The sequence below is a fragment of the Mustela erminea genome, chromosome 17, assembly GCF_009829155.1.
Source record: "Mustela erminea isolate mMusErm1 chromosome 17, mMusErm1.Pri, whole genome shotgun sequence".
In the NCBI taxonomy this organism is placed as follows: domain Eukaryota; kingdom Metazoa; phylum Chordata; class Mammalia; order Carnivora; family Mustelidae; genus Mustela; species Mustela erminea.
Genome location: NC_045630.1, coordinates 5,973,404 through 5,993,087, shown reverse-complemented (window position 1 = coordinate 5,993,087; position 19,684 = coordinate 5,973,404). Strand labels below are relative to the sequence as shown.

The 19,684-nt window shown below is 39.8% G+C and overlaps 1 protein-coding gene across 2 annotated transcripts in view; it reads right to left on the bottom strand.

Annotated features, from left to right (window-relative positions):
• The window catches only part of FMN2 (formin 2), a 371,000-nt gene that overhangs the window by 101,146 nt on the left and 250,170 nt on the right, over positions 1-19,684 (bottom strand). For both annotated transcript variants that reach the window (XM_032319379.1, XM_032319378.1), the window contains one exon: positions 2,564-2,656. In XM_032319379.1, coding sequence (XP_032175270.1) covers positions 2,564-2,656 — 93 coding nt within the window. The remainder of the gene's footprint in view (positions 1-2,563; positions 2,657-19,684) is intronic.

The following is a 19,684-nucleotide window of genomic DNA, read 5'->3' as shown; positions in this document are numbered from 1 at the left end:
ATGGGCTTAATGAGGGCTGTTGGGTGCTGTCAGGTGGGCAAGACCATGCGTACAACACGCTACCTGCTGTTCTACGTATAGGGATGGTCAGGAACCGAACAAGGCTGCTTTTATCATGGAGGTTACATTGTAGAGGCACAAATACATAATAGAAGTGCAGAAAGCAGCAAGTGTTATAAAGAGTACAGTGCTGGGTAGAGATCATAGCACTATTCAAGAACATTAGTTATTAATGTTATTAGTTAATTAGTTATTAGGTATTAATATTACTGAGTACTTCGATTCTCCGGAAGATGGTACCGAGCCGGCACCATTACAACCGATGAATGCCATGCAGGGGCAGGACTCGGTTCTGTAAATCTGCCTCCCTCAGAGCAGGGGTGAGGACATTCCCAAGAAAGAGATGTTTGAGCCGGGGCCATAAAATCTTGGCTTGAGAAGAACTGGGAAGACAGGGGTTACCAAAGTGCGTGAATCAGTGGATCGCAGGGCTAGATAAAACCCACAGGCTGCTAGCGTGCGTTCCACAGACCACACAATTGCCAAGAGATGAGGATAAGAGATGTTTCTATCATGCTGTGAGAGCTAACGTGATAAACATGTTTGGCCAGTGTTTGGCATAGCCTCTTGAATGTCTGGAGAGAGATTTTAGATTTTGAAATGGGGCACATTTAAAAAATACTTTGATGGGATTTTTAAAAAAAAGACTTTAATGGGATATATAAAAACATTAATATACGCATGTAAGGTGATTTGAGCACAGAGGTTAATGTAATACTATTTTATTACTGAGGAAAGCCTAATTATGAGCAAAGATTTGGCATATATTATTTGTGCTAAGGTAGAATGCACTTTTCAGAGTATAAACCTAATTGCAGAATTTAGTCCTGATAACTAGAAGGATTATGGGACCAAGAAAAATGGCTACATTCATAAATCTTTATCTTAAGAGAAACATTTTGAAATCCATTGTTTTCACTACGTGTCATTGAATACGGGCTTATAAGTACTCATGTTTAAAGCTGGACCCTTATCTCCACATTTTGACATAACTCATCTGTATAAGATGTTCCAAAGAGTTTGCTATTGTCATTGCCTGTCTTCTGGTAAATGTCCTTTCTTATTCACTGCTATAGCTCAGTACTCAAAAGAATGAGCAGATCAGGGGTATTCTTTTTTTTTTTTTTTTCCCCAATGAACATGCAATCAGAACACTTGAATAGGACAGAGATAAAATAAAAAAGGTATCTGAAAGTGCTAGAAGGAGAGCCACGAAGATAGACTCATTCACTCTTTACTGAGTTAATGAATTAAGGACTCCTTTATCCCATAATCAAAGAGAGTATCATAAGTAAAGTATCCTTTACTCATGTTGTTCTCCCAAATTGCATGTTCTTGATCCTAAAACCCCAATGCATGAAGAAAGCAAGACTCATTTTTATTCATCATTAAGAATATAGTGAGCTTACAGTGTTATGTAACCAAACACAGGACTCTGATTTTATCCCAAAGACTATTTTGGAATTACTAAGTAGATTTTCCACTCGAAAATTTGGACCTGGGAATTTAGAAATGACTGTCACTGTGATTTATGAATCTGACCAAAGTTCTGTTTCAATCTTCATGATTCTCTTAAGTGATTAAATACTACTTTCCCATCTGAAAAAAAAAATCTATGTTTAACATTTAATCGAATTCCAGTGTGACTGGAATTCATTGTAAATCATCATTAATGACACGTCAACAACCTATAAAAACTGTAGCCTGATAAACAGAGGATGGAGCCAGTCTTCAGAGTGCCCCTTGGCCTCAGTCTCAAGCCACGTCAGCCTCTAGGAGGATTCCTGACAGCAAGAACTTTCTCAGAGCATAGCACGACCCAAATCTGATCTTCAGAGGAGACGTGATAGTCCCCAGCAGAAATGTTTTGAGTAGCGAATGCTTTGATATAATTGTAAGTTGCAATGTGTTAAAATAGCAAAACATTTTTAAAAGACATTTTCTCCTTTCAAAATTTCTTTTCTTTAATATTTTCTGAAATTTTTGATCCCTGCTTCTGTCATGGGAGGAGTCAATAAGACAGTATTTATTAAGTTTTTAAGTTTTCTGAAAGAAGGTACTAAATATCTAGAGGTATTTAGACATCCTACAAAAAATAAAAGGTAATGTTTTGAAGATCTGGAAAACATCAATGTACTTTGTTTTTTGGCCCAGTGTTTTGACAAACAATATAGATACCAAGTTCAACTGAAGTCCTAAGCAGAGTTAAAACTTGAAACCTATCTAATTACCTGCTCACAAAAAGCATAAAATTTTAACATCTTTATAAATAAGTACTATTAATGTACTGTTATTAAATACCAATACTAACGAGAATTATCTATAATGGGGTGTTTACCAAATTGCTAGCCTCTCACAGTTGTGTGACTCATGATTAAATATAATTTATTTCTCTGTTATATCAAAATAATCCCCTTTAAACCACTGCATATTTTAAAAAACACTTTCTACCTACCTTTCGGCTGAAGAAGAAGGGAATGCGACATGTCTTTTTGGAACTTACCTTGAATGATAAATTGTTCCATATTTTCTTTGAAGGGCTGGATGTGCTCTTTTGAGGACACCTGGAATACTTTTCCCGCCTCCACTTCACAGGCTGAAACCAGAGGAAGACACTGTTTAGAATGTCACAGTATCAATGGAGCATTAAAACAATTTTTAAAACGCATTAACTAATGTGAAAAATCCGTTAGCCACGCTAACTGATATACATTCTATACATGTTTTGGAAATATCCAAATACTGACATAAGAAGCCTATGATCAAGGCTTCACTTTGGGGGAACTGTAAAAAGTTCTTAAGAATCCACAATCCAAGTTTGGTCACTGCCAAACCGCAAACGTAGGAGGGTCCCTGAAGCACTGAGCCCCATTCAGCCTCATCTGTAGAATGGGCACATCACGGGTGTCTGCCTCTCGGGGGTGTCGTGAGGATCAAATTAGTTAATAGATACAAAGTGTTCAAATGGCGCCTGGCAGACAGTATAAAGCAAGTACCTCCTATCATCAGCATCCTTGTTACTATCAACGGACTTCTAACACAGGTTTGTCCCTGATGAAAGTCCTCATTTATGAGAAATGACAAGAAACAATTGTGGTGCTGATGTTTGTATAGAAATCAGCAGTTACAGAGCATCTATTACTCGGCAGATACTTTTAACCTATTAGTTAACTTCATCTTCAGAATAAGTTAGTCAGTGAACGTGGACATTATCCTATTTTATAGGTGAGGAAATCAAGGCTCAGGGCTACTTATTTGCGGAAGGGTCCACAGATGATAAGCAGCAGACCCATAAATGAAATCCCGATCTGACTCGACAGCTTATTTTCTGTGTCCACGTCATCATAAATGCCTTAGTAGACTACAGGGCCAACAAGGGTTAATTAAGAAGGACTTCTAAGAACATTTCTGAAGAAATTCCTGCCATGATGGTGATCCTGGCAAAAAAACTCAAAATTAAAAAGCACGTATATGAAAGGCAAAACTTCGGACAGATAAACATCTCAATCAGGAATTACAATTCTTAAGGCAAGGTTGCCAATTAATTCCTCAAGAAGACTTTGATATTGCACTCTTTAAAACATTTTCTTTCTCTTATTAAAACATAGTTTTCTTTTTCCTCCAGGTATTAGCTTGTCTAAGCAGGAGAATAAGGGTGGGGGAGAGGTGTCCTGTCCGCACCCATTCTTCCCATCAAATGTAAGGACAATCAGGCCCAGTAAGACTTAAGGCCAGCTGGACACAAGTGGGGTGGTCTCGGCCCACGTCCCCCAGCACTCCTCACTCGGCCAGAGCAGGGTCTCGATGGCTCGTGACTGGTCAACCCACAGCCCTTGTCCAGTATCTTGTATCTCTAGACTCGTACTTAAACCTCCATACAGATCAACATTTTCAAGTAGAACTCAACACAGCCTTGCTGCCTCCCTTACTTACCCTCCTGTTGGTGGTACCATGACCTGATACCAGAGCAGCAGAGTTACTGACTTCCTCTCCTTATCCCAATATCCTGTTTGTTTACCTCCCAAATGCTTCTGGAATCTGCCTGTCCTCTCCATTCCTGCTTTATGCTGGTACAAATGCCTTCATCACTCTTCACTAGGCTGCCCTGATCGTCTCTTAACCCCACCAGCAGTCTTACACAGATCTATGTGCCTTCCCGTAACTTAAGAGGAATGGGTAAAGATGTGGGGGTGAGTGTGTAAATATGTGTGCACACAGAGGCTACTACTCTGCTACAAAAAGAATACATTCTTGCCATTTGTAACAACATGCGTGGACCTAGATGGGACTATGCTAAGTGAAATAATACAGAGAAAGGCAAATACCACACAAATTTGCTTAGATGTGGAATTAAAATGAACACATGAACAAAACAGACTCTCAAATACAGAGAACAAACGGATGGTTGTCAGAGGAAAGGTTGGGTGACAGGTGAAATAGATGAATTAAAAGGTACAATCTTCCAGTTATAAAACACCTAAGGCATGGGGATACAGGGTACAGCATAGGACATACAGTCAATAATATCGTACTAACATCATGTGGTGACAGACAGTAACTAGCTTATCACAATGAGCACTGAGCCGTGCAGAGAACTGTTGATTCACTATATTGTACACCCAAAACTAATACAACGCTGTATGTCACCCTGTCCTCAGGGCTTGCCTTCTATGAACCCATACAGTCTTTAATGATTTTCCAATTCCAACAAGAAATGTAGAATACTAGTAGTCTAGTGTCTAACCGCTGACGCCAACAACAACAAAAAAAGGGCAGGGAGATCTAGTTTTCCACTCAGTCTGAGTTTCAAAACTTAAAAGCCTGAGGCAAGGAAGATTTATATTTTGACATTAGTCACAATTGTTTCATCTGCCATTTTTTACTAGAAAATGGAGGTAATAACGGTCTTTGTCTCCATGACACAACACTCTGCCCAGAGGTCTAGTGAGCTATAAAAAGACCCTCAGACTAGGCACTTGCAGAAGTTAATCTGATGGACCTGGTGACCCAAGGAGGATTTCACTAGTGAGGAGAGCGGAGTGAGAGCAAAGACCGTCCATAGCAAAGTCTTCCACAATGCGCCAACGTTTCTCTAGGTCTTCATACGTACTCAATAGTTTGAAACAACAGAATCTATAGCAGCGAAGGAAGAAATAAAATACTTAAAATGTTAAAAAAAACTGAGGGACAAATAGCATGGAGGACAAGGGGAGTTAGAGAGGAGAAAGGAGTTGGGGGAAATTGGAAGGGGAGGTGAACCATGAGAGACTATGGACTCTGAAAAACAATCTGAGGGGTTGAAAGGGGGCGGGGGGGTGGGAGGTTGGGGTACCAGGTGGTGGGTATTAGAGAGGGCACGGATTGCATGGAGCACTGGGTGTGGTGCAAAAACAATGAAAACTGTTATGCTGAAAATTAAAAAAAAAAAAAACAAAAAAAACCCAGAAAAACACTCCCCCCCAAAAAAACTGAGGGAAAGTTATATTTTTCTAAAGATTTTATTTATTTGACAGACAGAGATCACAAGTAGGCAGAGAGGCAGGCAGAGAGAGGGGGAAGCAGACTCCTGCTAAGCAGAGAGCCTAATGTGGGGTTCGATCCCAGGACCCTGAGATCATGACCTGAGCCGAAGGCAGGGGCCCAACCCACTGAGCCACCCAGGTGCCCCAGAAAGTTTAATTTTAATTTTCACTTGATTTTATAAATGTCCCTGGCCTATTCATATGAACTTACTATTTTTAATACAAATCTCAGCAAGAACTATTTTTTCATTTCTTCTCTTTGCACCTTTACTTATAGTAGATTTTCATGTATGCAGTAAGAACTAAGAGTTTTAGATCTAGATGCTTTCTACAGTCATTTCCTGACAATCTCATCTCATTTACTATCTTCCTTCCTGAAGGCCACAAAAAAATGCCTGTATCTCAGTGCTTCTAGTGATTTCTATTCATTTCCCTACCAGGACACTTCTTCCTTACTGAGCTGTTCTAATTGCTGGAATTTTCAACTACATATTGTGCAGAAATCTCTATGGTTGATCTCCTGTGGAATGATACATGTGGAGTTTGCTTTAAAATACTCCAGATACGGGGCACCCGGGTAGTTCTGACAGTCAAGTTTCCAACCCTTGACTTAGACTCAGGTCATGATCTCGGTGTTGTGAGATTAAGCCCCACGGGGGGCTCTGTACTGGGAGTGGAGCCTCCTTGAGATTCTCTCCCTCCACATCCCCTCAATAAAAAATTAAAAGATAATAATAAAATACTCCAGATATATTTCCATAATTACTTATGTAATTTAAAATATCAGTTAAAAAATACTTCAAGTCTACAATGAGCTAGAAAATTCCACTCTTTGAGGACCCTGATCTCCTACCATTCTCCATTGACTAACATCCCCTATTAAGCAATAGGCATCCAACCATTATCTGTGGAATTAATATATAAACAAATTAGACCCTCCTGATGCAATTAACTTTTGCTTAATTTTCAAAATGTCGTATCTATTCCAATTTCTCCACACCCTACCCCTACATATACTATTCACCCATCTGATACACTCTGACCCCTCGGAACCAACTGCTAAACTTACCCATCCCAAGTTTCAACCATCACCCCAAGCCAAGAGGGTCAATCTCCCCTTGAACTTCATACTTCCTTGCTCTGTACAACATGAGTGAATGACAGAAGATAAAAACAAATCTTTGGATAAGAGATCTGGATTCAAGCCTAGTTCCACCAGTAGCCATGTGATCTTGGGCTCGCTCCTCGAATTATCCAAGCCTCAACCAGAGACTGGGATGATGAAGATGTTGCACTTGAGTGCTGAGATTTGAACTGCTGAAAAACTTAACAAAACAAAAACAAAAACTAGCTATTAATGATATTATTTCATGCCATTTATTTGTTTATGCATCTTTGTCTCTGATTTACTTTTATTTTGTATTCCCTGAAGTCAAGGATTGTCCTATTCTCCTCTGTGTGCTTAGTATTCGCAAGGCTGAGGAAACACTAAAATCCTGTGTGGAAACAAGCCCTTGCAACAATGTCAATAATTATGACTTTCCTTAATCTGGATATTAATTCTCTGGTTGTAGCTCAGTTGAAACATCACATAAGTCTCACGCAAAACATAAAAAAATCCAAACCAAATTTCCAAAGCTCTTCATAGTGATACACCATGTATTTGTAGGTGACTGTTGTTTTACTTAGTCACCATGTTAAGAAGGAAGAGACTGCTGGATAAGTATAAAAATACTTATATAAAGTAAGTATAAAAATATAAAAAATATATACACTTATATAGAGGTATAATTCTTATATACATCTCATATATTCAATAACACATATGAATATGTTCAATGTGATAAGAACTAAGGAAATTTCTTTTTTTTTTTTTTAAGATTTATTTATTGGAGAGACAGAGAGTGTGTGGGGGGGCGAGGGGCAAAGGGACAGAGAGAATCTCAGGCAGACTCCCTGTTAAGCACAGAGTTCAACCCGGGGCTCAATCCCATGACACTGAGGTCATGACCTGAGCTGAAATCAAGAGTTGGCTGCTTAAACAACTGAGCCACCCAGGGGCCTTAGGAATAAGGAAATTTCTTTGTAAGACTAGGCCCCACTCTTCTCTTAACTGTAGTACATCATGGTGTATAAGATCATCCTGATTATTACTTACTATCTTCAAAATGCATATGTGACTATGTAAACTTAAAAAAAAAAAACAAACCCACACCAAGGGCTATAATCTTACAAACTTGAAGAGTCACTTGGAAACGTTATTAAAAACCTAAAACAATAGAGTTCCTGGAAAATCTGCATTACAGTCAAATCCAAATTTAAAGAAACATTTGTTAAAGGATGTTGGTATAACTGAGCAATTCCAATCAGGTTGCCTTTTTGTCTGATTTAAAGGCTTTCCTAATCCCAAATGATCTCGTATTGGGCTGAAGAGCTAATACCAGCAAGCATGAATTAGGCCTCCAAATACAAAGAAAAATCCAGCCAGAGGACTGGAAGAGCAAAAATCTCTCAGCTATTTTGACCAGAAAACGGCTCCCAAATCATCAGTGCCATCCGCAGACTGGCGCGTTTGGGGGCACAGCAAACACCATCTTATCACTGTAGTTTAAAGCAAGAACACTGTGCCCCACTCTCTGAAATGAACCATCATCATGAGCACTCTGGGGTTTAAAAAAATTTTTTTTTTTTTAAGGAATTGGACTATTCCAGCTGTGACTTATACAAGTCTCCAAGTTCAATCAGTGTTAATCAGTTTGGAGTCACTGCTTCTCTGTGAGCGTCCAGGTCACTGGAGAATAAACCTGCTTTATCATAAACCTGCTTCCGTGAGTCTGCTTGAAGCTGCACAACAGACACAAAGGAAAAGAAACAGTTGATGACTCAGAAGTTTTTGCTTCTAACACCAAGCTGTTTCCCGGATAAGCCTGGCTTGTACATTACACTGAATTCAATTTCTGGAAACAGAAGTCATTCTAGCTACCTAAAGCAGATCAAGAGAGCCAATAAGACGCTCATAAAGTATTTGCAAAAGCAGAGAAATTGGGCTCTGCATTTGATTTTCAGGAACGGCTCCCAGAACAAAATGGCATAACTGGCCCTCCAGGTGAGCTATTATCAATGCCGTCTGGATCTCAGCTGAATGCTGGTTTTACACTCAAATCTTACCTGCTGAATTATGTGCCATCAAAAAAATTGTCCCCCTATGCTGTGCCTCTCAGCAGTCGGGGAGCTGGTGACTGAGGACAGTCATACTGCTTGGTTGAAAGCCATCCTCTCCATATCACTGCTTGAAAGTGGGGGGGATAAAGACCCACCAAAAAAGCAAAACAAAACCCAACAAAAACCCAAACCAGAAAATGAAAATAGAAGCAGCAAAAAGCTCTTTGCCACAGCTCATGAGTACATGCACTGACAAAAGCAAAATCATACGCAGACACAGAAGAAAGCACAGGTTCAGGAAACATTTTAGGGAAAAGCAGCAAAGCTTGGTGACTGACTGGTCTGCAAGTAAGCTATCCCTTCATGAAGAGACAAACTTTAAAATCAACTGGAGGGTCTTTTCAGAATCTCCCTGCCAATGCGCCCATCTCCTTGGAGATACAACTCAAGGACAAGACTCACAGGAAAAGTCCACACAGTGATTCTAATGTGAACTGAGGTGGGAGGTAAGGTTGTGGAGAGGTCGGATGCCATCTAGCTTTGCAGCTCGGGCATTCTGTGGAGAGAGAATGCAGGAGGAAGAGTAGCTTTCAGAGGGAAAGAAAAGAATGTGGTTTCAAACCTCCTGCATTTTAAGATGCCAGTGGAACATCCATGAATGATTTCCACCAAGGGCTTGGGGGTGTGAGTCTGCAGATCAGAGCGACGGCAGGAACACTGGATGAGCTCACTCGATAAAGGTGTAAGTGACAAGACCAGGCCAAGGCGCCTACCTGAGGTATGCCAACTCTGATGCAGAAGCAGGGAAAGAGGAGGCCATGAAGAGAGAAGAAGCAGAACAGTCAGACTTCAGAAGGAGAACCGGCAGTGAGTGGGGTCAGGGAAGCTGACGGGCTAGTGACTACACACAGCCAGTCAGATGCAACAGAGACAGCAAACGGGATAAAGGTTGGAATAAAATGTCCAATTCAATTTGGCAAATAGTGACAAGAGATCCAGTGGTGCTAGAGGCAAAAGGTACGCTGTAACAGAGTGAGGAAAGAAAGGGAAGTAAGGAATCAAAGTACTGAATCAAAGAGCCCGGAAACCAGCCAGGAATGTTAACATCTTGGCCTCTTAGCACAAGTGCCCAAGAAAACCTGTGCAGCAAAAGTACGCCATGGGCCATGGGAAGAATGATGAATAAACACACACAAATTCTTGATAACTTCTGAATAATGTTCAAAATACCCTTGTCCTGCCAACAGCGGACCCACAGATTCAACTGCCCACTAAGAGAAGTATAATATGTGTGTATCTATCCTAAATATGGGTTTCCAAAAAATCTCATCCTAAAGTTAAAGGTCTGCAGATTCATGTCAAAGTAGTGCTTTATCCTATAAATATAATAAAAGAGGACAGAGACAACACACACACACACACAAGCACACAAACACGCACACACACGCACACACACACACATCCCACAGTACCTTAGTTGGACACAGCAGACTTAGCGTGCTAGCCAGTGGAATAAATTAAGGTCGCTTGGAGCTCATCAGTTTATATCTCAAAACAAAACTAAACAGAACTGAATGATTTCTTTAACAGGTGTTTCGCAGGTGCCGTCTTCCACTGAGGGATTTTGGAAGTGAGCATGGTTTTAAACTGATATGAATGAAAGCACAATACAGGCCGCTTTGCTCCTTATGTAAGCATTCCTATAAGAGGGATTATCCATTTTTGCGGGGGTGGGGGGTCCATTCACACCCATCAGCCATTGCTTTCAAACACGAGGCACTTCCATGGACAAATACAGTCTACAGGTTGCAAAAAGATAAGACATACTAGCTGTGACCTTCAAGAGGTAGATAGTCTCCCTGTGGCCCAGGTTCTTTCACCTGTAATAAGAGGGTCAGTAGCAGCACGTACTTCATTATGAAGATCCAGGGATTTTATGTGGATAAAATACAAGGGAACCTGCCTCACGCACTGCAGGACTAATAGGTTTGCTATAGTTACCGTGACACTATTACCACCGCCACACACCACAGTGACGCGAGGAAACTGAACCAGTCATCTCTAAGTGTCGAGCACTGAAGGTCGTGCTTCAGACTGTGACTGTGACATTTCTCTAAGGACAACCTGGAATGAGTCTTATATAGATCATATTTACTGGTAGTTATTAATCACTGGCTGGCCTATCTCACAATGGATTGAGACACACCTAAAAACCACTGAAGACACACTCTGTGTTGAGACTGTGGGTGACCCTGGCTAGAATCGATGACTCCCTCCCGCCCCCAGTAGGTCCCTCCGACACCACTTGTTACGCTCTGCAATTTACTTATGTCTTGAGATATTGCAGGGACCATAACTCTGTCTGTTAGTCACTGTCTCCATAAGTCTCCGCCTGTTAGGATCAAATTCTCCAAGTTGGTTACTGGTGGGTCTAAGCATGAACACAGGACCAATTGTGAGCGTAGGAAGTTGGCACTTCACTTTCTTTTCACATGCGGCCTTGGGAAACATGACAGCTTAATGTTTTTTATCAGAAGCAATACCCCCCTGGTCATTTAGATCATTTAAATGGATTCACTCTATTACTAAGGGGATTCAAAGTCAAACTGAAACCATTCTAAATTCCTTTTTTGGCCTATTTGCTAAGTATGAAAACAGCATCATTTTATGTAACAAAACTCCACGAGTTTGTACTCTGTGGGCCTTGGGAGGAGACATTGGTGTTGACTCCACCTGATACCAAAATGTCCTAACATCTGCAAGAGATGAAGTCATGAAAATTATACACCATATAGTTATTCTGAGTCTCCCGGCCCGTGTGTGAACATTTCTAGTGACGAGGGCCTCTCCACTTCTGAGATTAGCTCTTCCACTGTTTTGGTTCTCATCTGGAGACAGTCTTTCACGTAGAACTGAATTTCTGCCTCTGGCTTCACATATGGACCTTAGGTCTTGTCCACTGGTACAACACACGGGGAATCTAATCTAAGGGTAGCAAGTTTCATTTCAAATACCAATTCTGGTTGTGTAGTAGGGGCACCTGGAGCATGTTCTTCAAAAGGATTCTGAAGAGTCAGTCTCTAACTCAACAGAAAATAAACCTTTAAACAGATGTTTGTGGAATATTACACCTCCATCAGAAAGGATGAACACCCGACTTTTGTATCAACATGGACGGGACTGGAGGAGATTATGCTGAGTGAAGTAAGTCAAGCAGAGAGAGTCGATTATCATATGGTTTCACTTACTTGTGGAGCATAAGGAATAACACGGAGGACCTTGGGAGATGGAGAGAAGAAGGTTGTTGGGAGAAATCGGAGGGGGAGACGAAGCACGTGAGGCTATGGACTCTGAGAAACAAACTGAGGGTTCTGGAGGGGAGAGGGTGGGGGTTGGGTGAGCCTGGTGGTGGGGATTAAGGAGGGCATGTATTGCATGGAGCACTGGGTGTGATGCATAAACAATGAATCTTGGAACACTGGAAAAATAAAATAAAATTAAATAAATACATGTTTGTTACAGACTCAAAGGCGGTAATCAGGATAACCTTCCATCTATTTGAAAACAATTCAGGCTACTTTCATTTCAACCTTAAAATATCATTGCCTCTACTGGAGTCCCCATAGTCTGAAAAACAAAAATTGGGCTAGAATTCTAAAACAACTGGTCTCCACTCAGACATTCAGAGAGTCTGTTTGGGCGAGGAACAGGAACACATGTATGCAATCCTGCAAACACTGACGAAACAACTCTCAAGACTATGGAAGAGTGACAGATCTTTTAGCAGCCTCCCATCTACCCCATGCTAATGCTCACATGTGCACAAATAATTTAAAAAAGAATGTCATAACAACATCCCACATAAAACACAGACAGACCCCGTTCAGTCTCTTAGGACTAAAACAAATGATGCAATATTTCTGTTGTGATTTTTCCAAAATGATTAGAGTGCCTTTTTATTTGGGTGAGGTTTGATGTTTTAAAAATATATTCCCCCGTTGTCTGAATATTTATTTTTTTAACATGGTTGACAATGCAAAAAGACTCAACCTTATGAATCACCACACATCCTAGAGGTGGAGATTTGCTCTTATTTAACCTCAGAAGACAAGCGCCCTTTTAAAACAATACGTTTTGCCACGGTTTTTCCTTTAGAAATTAAATACACAAGATATTCACACACTTCTTCCATTAATTTAGATGATACATCACTTATGCTATGAAAATAAAGTGAAAAGAAGGCATTTATGTAGTTAAGAATGATCCGTTTATTACCAGATCATTGTGTGTCTTCTAAATTTCTGAACCACCAGTGAACCAGCCAAAGGAAAGGTCTTAGGGAATTTTGACATTCAACGACAAACCTCCATAAATAAATCCATGCATAAATCAAGCTTAATCCTTTGAAATCAAACTTCTTTTGGAATACACGAATATGATAAATGATGACATTACCGAAGACTATTTTCCACTAAAAATAAGAAGCGTGACTATTTCTAGCTGTCCTCCTTGTCCAGATCGTATCCTATTTCATAGGGACAAATTTTTGATTTCTGAGACTGAACATTACTACTAGCTCAGAACGTTTCACAGAAAAAGGAAGCCAATTGTACAAATCTGCAGCAAAGACAGCACTGAGACCGCACAGGCGCAGCGATGCCGGCCTTCCTCAACCTCTCCTCAGCCACACTCACTAGTCTCTCATGAAACGTTAAAGACCAAATTAACTGAAAATGGAATTAAAGCCATACCAAAATTTGTTTAAGAGAAATGTATACAAAAGAATGGCAAGCCTCAGCTCATAAATAAAGAGTAACAGGGCCAGAAACCCTAACAGACACTAGAATCCTTGGGTAAAATTCCGCTGAGAAATAAGATATTTACATATTCTCCAAGACGCACCTCACAAATTACTTACTAGTTAGTAAGAAAACAAACAAAACAAAAACCAAAAACAAACCAACAAGAAACCCATATAACTTTATGGCGGAGGAACGAGCAGACACTCCCTAAGCAAAGTGACCAAAATGATGCATTCCCGTTTGCTGTTCGGAGTATGCTGACATCAGGGCCTGGAGAAGGGACACGTATGGCTCCTGCAGACAAATCCAGGGCAGGAGAGGTTGACAAAAGAAGTCATCTTTAAATGCGGTAGGGTCAAGAAAGACAAAGCCAGAGGAACCGCACTATATTATATAAGCCCGAGGAGACACGAAAATTAAATGCAGCGTGTGATCTAGGGATTGGCAAAAGAGCTATAAGGAACTTCTGAATACGGTCCGTGCAGTATTATTGTAATAGCAATTTCCAGTGTCAAATTTCCTGATTTTGATGATTATACTGTGTACACAAAAAAGGATGCCCAGGTACTTAGCCTGTATACACTGAAGTATTTAGGGGTAAAGAAGCAAGTTATCTCTGACTTGCTGGTGTCTGTGCAGAAGGAGAAAACGCACGCGTCTCTACATGGCGGACAGGAGGGGGGGAAGACCGAGCAAACGGGACCAATAATAAACAACGGATGGTCTCGGGAAACAATACCCAGGCATTCCATGTGCGAGCTTGCAACTACTCTGTAAGTCTGATTTATATCAAATAAAAAGTTACAAACAAACAACAACAAAGAATAACAACATGTCCCAATTTGTATAACTTAAGACTTTTTTGTTTTAAAGACTCCTAACCAAGGGACCTGGTACTAGCGGGCTTCCACACAACTTCTTCTATGGAATGTTAAGAACAGTCAAGTATGCCTCCCAGATAGGGGAAAGCTTGGGTTTCTTTTGCATCTGGCTCCAATTTAAAAGTGGGAGGGCTCTACAGACACAGGTACAATGTCTTTTCAGCTGATGGTCTGACTGGCACTACAGGGCGACAGTGAACATGCTCGTAATGGTTACCAGGCAGATTTTTAAATGACTTACAAGCTCTACTCTTCCAAATAAGTAAAAATATTCAACTTTCCCAAGATGGTTGCAAAAGGTTATTACTTCATAGTTTTAAACCATATTGAAGATGACAGATGTGGCATCTTACAATAAAATAATAAAAGCATCCTTACCACAAACTAACCTGCTTATAATATTTGACATATGGTTCTAGAATTCTTCAAATGCATACATATTTAACCTAATATTTTCAAGAATTAGCAAATTGCTCAAATATTTAGGATTTGTGCAAATGCATTTTTTTCCTAAATTTTCTTTGTTTAAAAAATATTTTGAGAGAGAGAGCGCATGTGCGTGCACGCGCGCGCACACACACACACACACACACACACACACACGTTAGGGGGAGGGGCAAAGAGGGAGGGAGAAGCAGGCTCCCATCTGAGCCTGACCTGGAGCTTGATCCCAGAACCCTAAGAACATGACCTGAGAGAAAGGCAGACGCCCAACCAACTGAGCCACCCAGGCAGCCCCGCAAATGAATTCTTTAACATTAAATATTACAAACGTTACAATGTCTTAAGTATAAAAGTGATTTACATAAAACGTAAAGTATCATATAATATACCCTAATATACTGCATATATGAACTTAAAGCAAAGCCTCTGACCTTTTCCTAAGGATACAGTAAAATCACAGGACTGGGCAATAATGTTTATTGAAGGCAGAAGTGACTGTCACAGAAGTTGATCCATTTTCTTCATAATACTGGCCAGATGCTCCACCAGACCCATCATTAGATGATGACTTGAGGTATAACCGTAGGCACCTATGACTGGCCTAGAAATTTCAGTCTCCTTAAGAGTCCCTGGAGTAGTACTGTCACTGTTCCAGTTCCGATGCTGGAACTGGAGCTGAGTAACTGACATGGCAGATGTTCAATGACACCAAGGAGTTCAGTAAATGGCCCATGCAGTTAAGCTGCAGTGCGTGACGTCCATCAACCAAAACAGATGCCATTAGGCTGTTATCTGCGTCTGGAATGGTGTCCTGCTACCAGGCTCCATTGTGGTATTAGAGTAGTTTACAATTTTAAAATTTAAATTTAAATTTAAAATTTAATCAATTTTATCATTATTAATATATTTTATATGATAATTATATATACATTATATAAATTTATAAATATATAACATTATTATGTATTTATTCTTTTATGATATACCTATATATTTATTAATGAAGGTAATAATATGAAATAGATATATAGATATATAAATTACAATTAAACATATTTTATTAATATAAATTAATCCAATAGAAATCAATAAATGATTAATTAATTAAATTTTTAAAAAATTTAAAAATAAAGATAAAGCATAATATCTCCAAGGAGTAAAATGCTTAACTGGTGCATCTGTTTTCAAGATCCAAAGAAACATTTTGTCCAGTGATTAAGAAACCAAATTTCAAGACAGACCACCTCCAAATGGAAACGTTTTCTAGTTTGGGCTTACAAACATAAAATTAGCAAAAGGTATTTAAAACAAAGTGAATTGTTGGGGCTCAAATGTCTTGTCAGGTTGAGTTTCCTAGATTCACAGAACGAAAAGAGGACGGGGTATGTAAAGAACCATACAAGAGAAGCATATTTGCAGGAGTAGAGAACAGAAGAAAAGCTGAGAAAATTATTAAATATTTGAAACGCAGAGTGAGTTATTAAAATGCTTAACAATGCACCAGCTAGTCTCTCATTCAAAGGAACAGTAAGTGTTAGGAAGGAATGGAATGAAGTTAAAGATTTCTTAGGGGATTTATAGGTTTTAAGTTTGGGAAAGTAGTGAAATCTACTGAACATAACCCAAAAGCAAAAGCACAACAAAACAAAACAGAGAGAAAGAAAGACAGTTGTAACTCTGACTTAAGTATTTTAAACTATTCTAGGAATTCAAAGCAATTTATCAATACAGTTGTAATCATCTCTAACATTCCCTGTTGGTTAAGAAGGAAACCTTACGGAAAATTACACTCAGGACTCTTGCCAACCTTATGGACTGATAACCAGTATCTCCAGGTACCCTTTGATATTCTATTCCTGTAGACGAAGAATGTAAAATATTTCTATAAAATAGAGAAGCAGCACATTAGAACATGAGCCCAGGATTTGGAAGTGGGAGAACTAGATCTGAACCGTTTTTTTTAACTTTTTTTTATTAAAATTCAATTAACACATAACGCATTATTAGTTTCAGAGGTAGAGCTCAGTGACTCATCAGTCTTATAGAACACCCAGTGCTCATTATATCACATGCCCTCCGTAATGTCTATCGTCCAGTTACCCATCTCCCCAACCCTCTCCTCTCCATCAACCCTCTGTTTGTTTCTGATGATTAAGAGTCTCTTAAGGTTTGCCTCCCTCCCTGGTTTCATCTTGTTTTATTTTTTTCCTCTCTTCCCCTATGATCCTCTGTTTTGTTTCTCAGATTCCATGTACTAGTGAAATCATATAATTTTCTTTCTCTGATTGACTTATTTCAACTGTACTTGCCCCACCCATTACCTGAAAGACCTTGGACAAGTTCCCGAGTCCTGCCAACCTTAGTTATCTCACTTGCAACACAGAGATGGCAACCATCCCATCCAGCAGTTCAGCACAAGGGTTAGTATACGTGGGGGGCACAGTGCCTGTAGTACTGCCTCATTAAATGCTAATTTACTCTGTTTTTATTTTAGATGTTCTTGATAAATTACATGGTTTACCAGAGGCCATGAGTTTTGAAAAGACACACATATAAAATTGTACACTCTGTGACACAGAAGGAAAGAGCACACATAGCACAGAATTGTGGCAGAGGCCTGTGAAGAATGCCCCGCAGATCAGGGGGATAACTAAGTTAACAAGTCAGTTAACTCCTATCAGAACCAAAGAAGACTTGGGGTATTTCTAACCATAATGTGCTACTCAAACAGGTACAGCGGCTTTCTATTGTACTACACATTGGGTCAGAATCGTCTACCCATCCTCTGTTCTGATTTTTGTCTTCTCTGAGTTTTGGAAATGGATATAACCACCTGTGTGAGTGTCTACAAATCAGCAAAGAAAGATAGAAAGATTACCCAGTGAAGTGGGAAGACAGTCTATAGAAATGCCAGCTGGAGAAGAGAACAAACAGTATGTCTTAAGGATCTCTAAAAAATATAAATCTCCTCTTATTTTTAGCTTTGAGAGCTATGAGGGAGACTTTTGGACCACCTTAGACTAATATAAATAGATTAATTAAAATAAATAATAAAATAAGTAAACAGTGTGACAGCTATTAAGATACTGTCTCTTAGCTCCCAAACTGCACGTCTACACTGAGATCTGGGATGCTGGGGCTCAGCAAACTGCCTTTGTCCCCAGACCCTTTTCTTTCCCCCACATCAGGAGGGGTTCCAAGTGCTGGCTTGTTTTCGTAGGCCCAATCCAGTATCATGGCACCTCCTTGAAAGTACCAGTGCAGCCAGGCAGAACCCCCCATTCTAAGGTCCCCGACCCTAGCTGGAGCTCCTTCTCTCCACACTCCTTCATCCCGGTTCTGCCAGAACCATTGAGCTCCTGGTTTCAGCTCTGAGGGCTCTTTCTCCCTGTCCTCTTCAACCAGCTCTGTGGGACTCCTCTGGGTACTCAGTCACAGTTCTGCAGGGTTCCTAATCCAAGCTGCTCATGTACTCTTGGCCCAGGCCACACCCTTGATGCAAATGTCTAGTGCCCAGCCCCAGTGAGTGCTCCCCTGGAATTTCTAGGTTCTTTGATAGCCCCAACCTCGTCTCTTGGTTCTCCCAGCCCCAGGAATGACAGCTGGTCTCAGTATTTACCTGAGCATTCCCTTTTTGCTTTTCCTGTCCTCTAAATCTGCTTACCTAATGCTCCACATTAAATTAATTCTATTAAATAGTAAGTGTGGTTTCCGCTTTTCTGACTTCACTCAGAACTAGTAGAAGCGGTAAACCAAAATGAATGGATTTTCTTTTTCTGAGACTAGTACTTAATTTTATTTTTATTCTTGGCTTGTACATAATGTCTGTTTGAATTGTTCACCAGAAGATACACCAGTTTTTCAGATTAATATTCCCCCCAAAATGTTATATATTAGTACAATTCATCTGTAAATACGTATTTAAAGTCATTTAAAACATAGCTTGTTCTTTTAATTAAATTTCATATGGTCCTTAATTGTGTTTACCTTTGAATTTGCTAAGCTATATGATTTCTTCATAACGAATAAAAAAGGCTGAGTAATCACACATTTTAAACTAGTGGGGCCCAACACGACTGAACTTCAATTCTAATTCAAACATATTCCTGGGTGGCTGACTGTTCTTATTTCCTCTTAAATAAAATTACAAAACAGGTCACACTATAGAGGAGGAGCACACACAGCATGTGCTTAACATTTACCCAAATTTCCAACTGAAGAAACAGAACTTGCAATCGATTAATCACTAAATGCTACGCCCCAAAACTAATAATACACTCCCTGTTAACTAAATTGAATTTAAATTAAAAATCTTTAAAAAAAAAAAAAAAGAAAAGAAAAGAAACAATTGAATCAATACTTTGGAAGAGTCTCATGTGCTCCCTCCATCCTGCCCTTGGGCCCAGAGACAACCATGACCTTCAAGCTCTCAAAATAAAGCGCATCAATTTATATTGCCATCATCCGTGTAAAGGAGTTCTCATTAATCCGCATCTTTGCCAATAGTTCCCATCCTCCGACTTTCTGTATTTTTGAAAGAGATACTAATTTGTGTCCTGAGATGAAATTCTGGGTGTAATTTAAGAAGTTCTTGGCACTTGCACTCTCACATCTAACATGCTTGCAGGCAATCTCTGCAAATTTCCATTTATGTAGCTACCAGAGCACCTATACCCGTGCACCTATACCTATAGGACAAGTTCATCCAGACAGCTTCCTGAAGAGAAATCATTTTAGCTAATTTTAAATGGAAACACACACACACACACAAAACACATACACACAAAAACCCTACAAAAAACCAACAAATAAC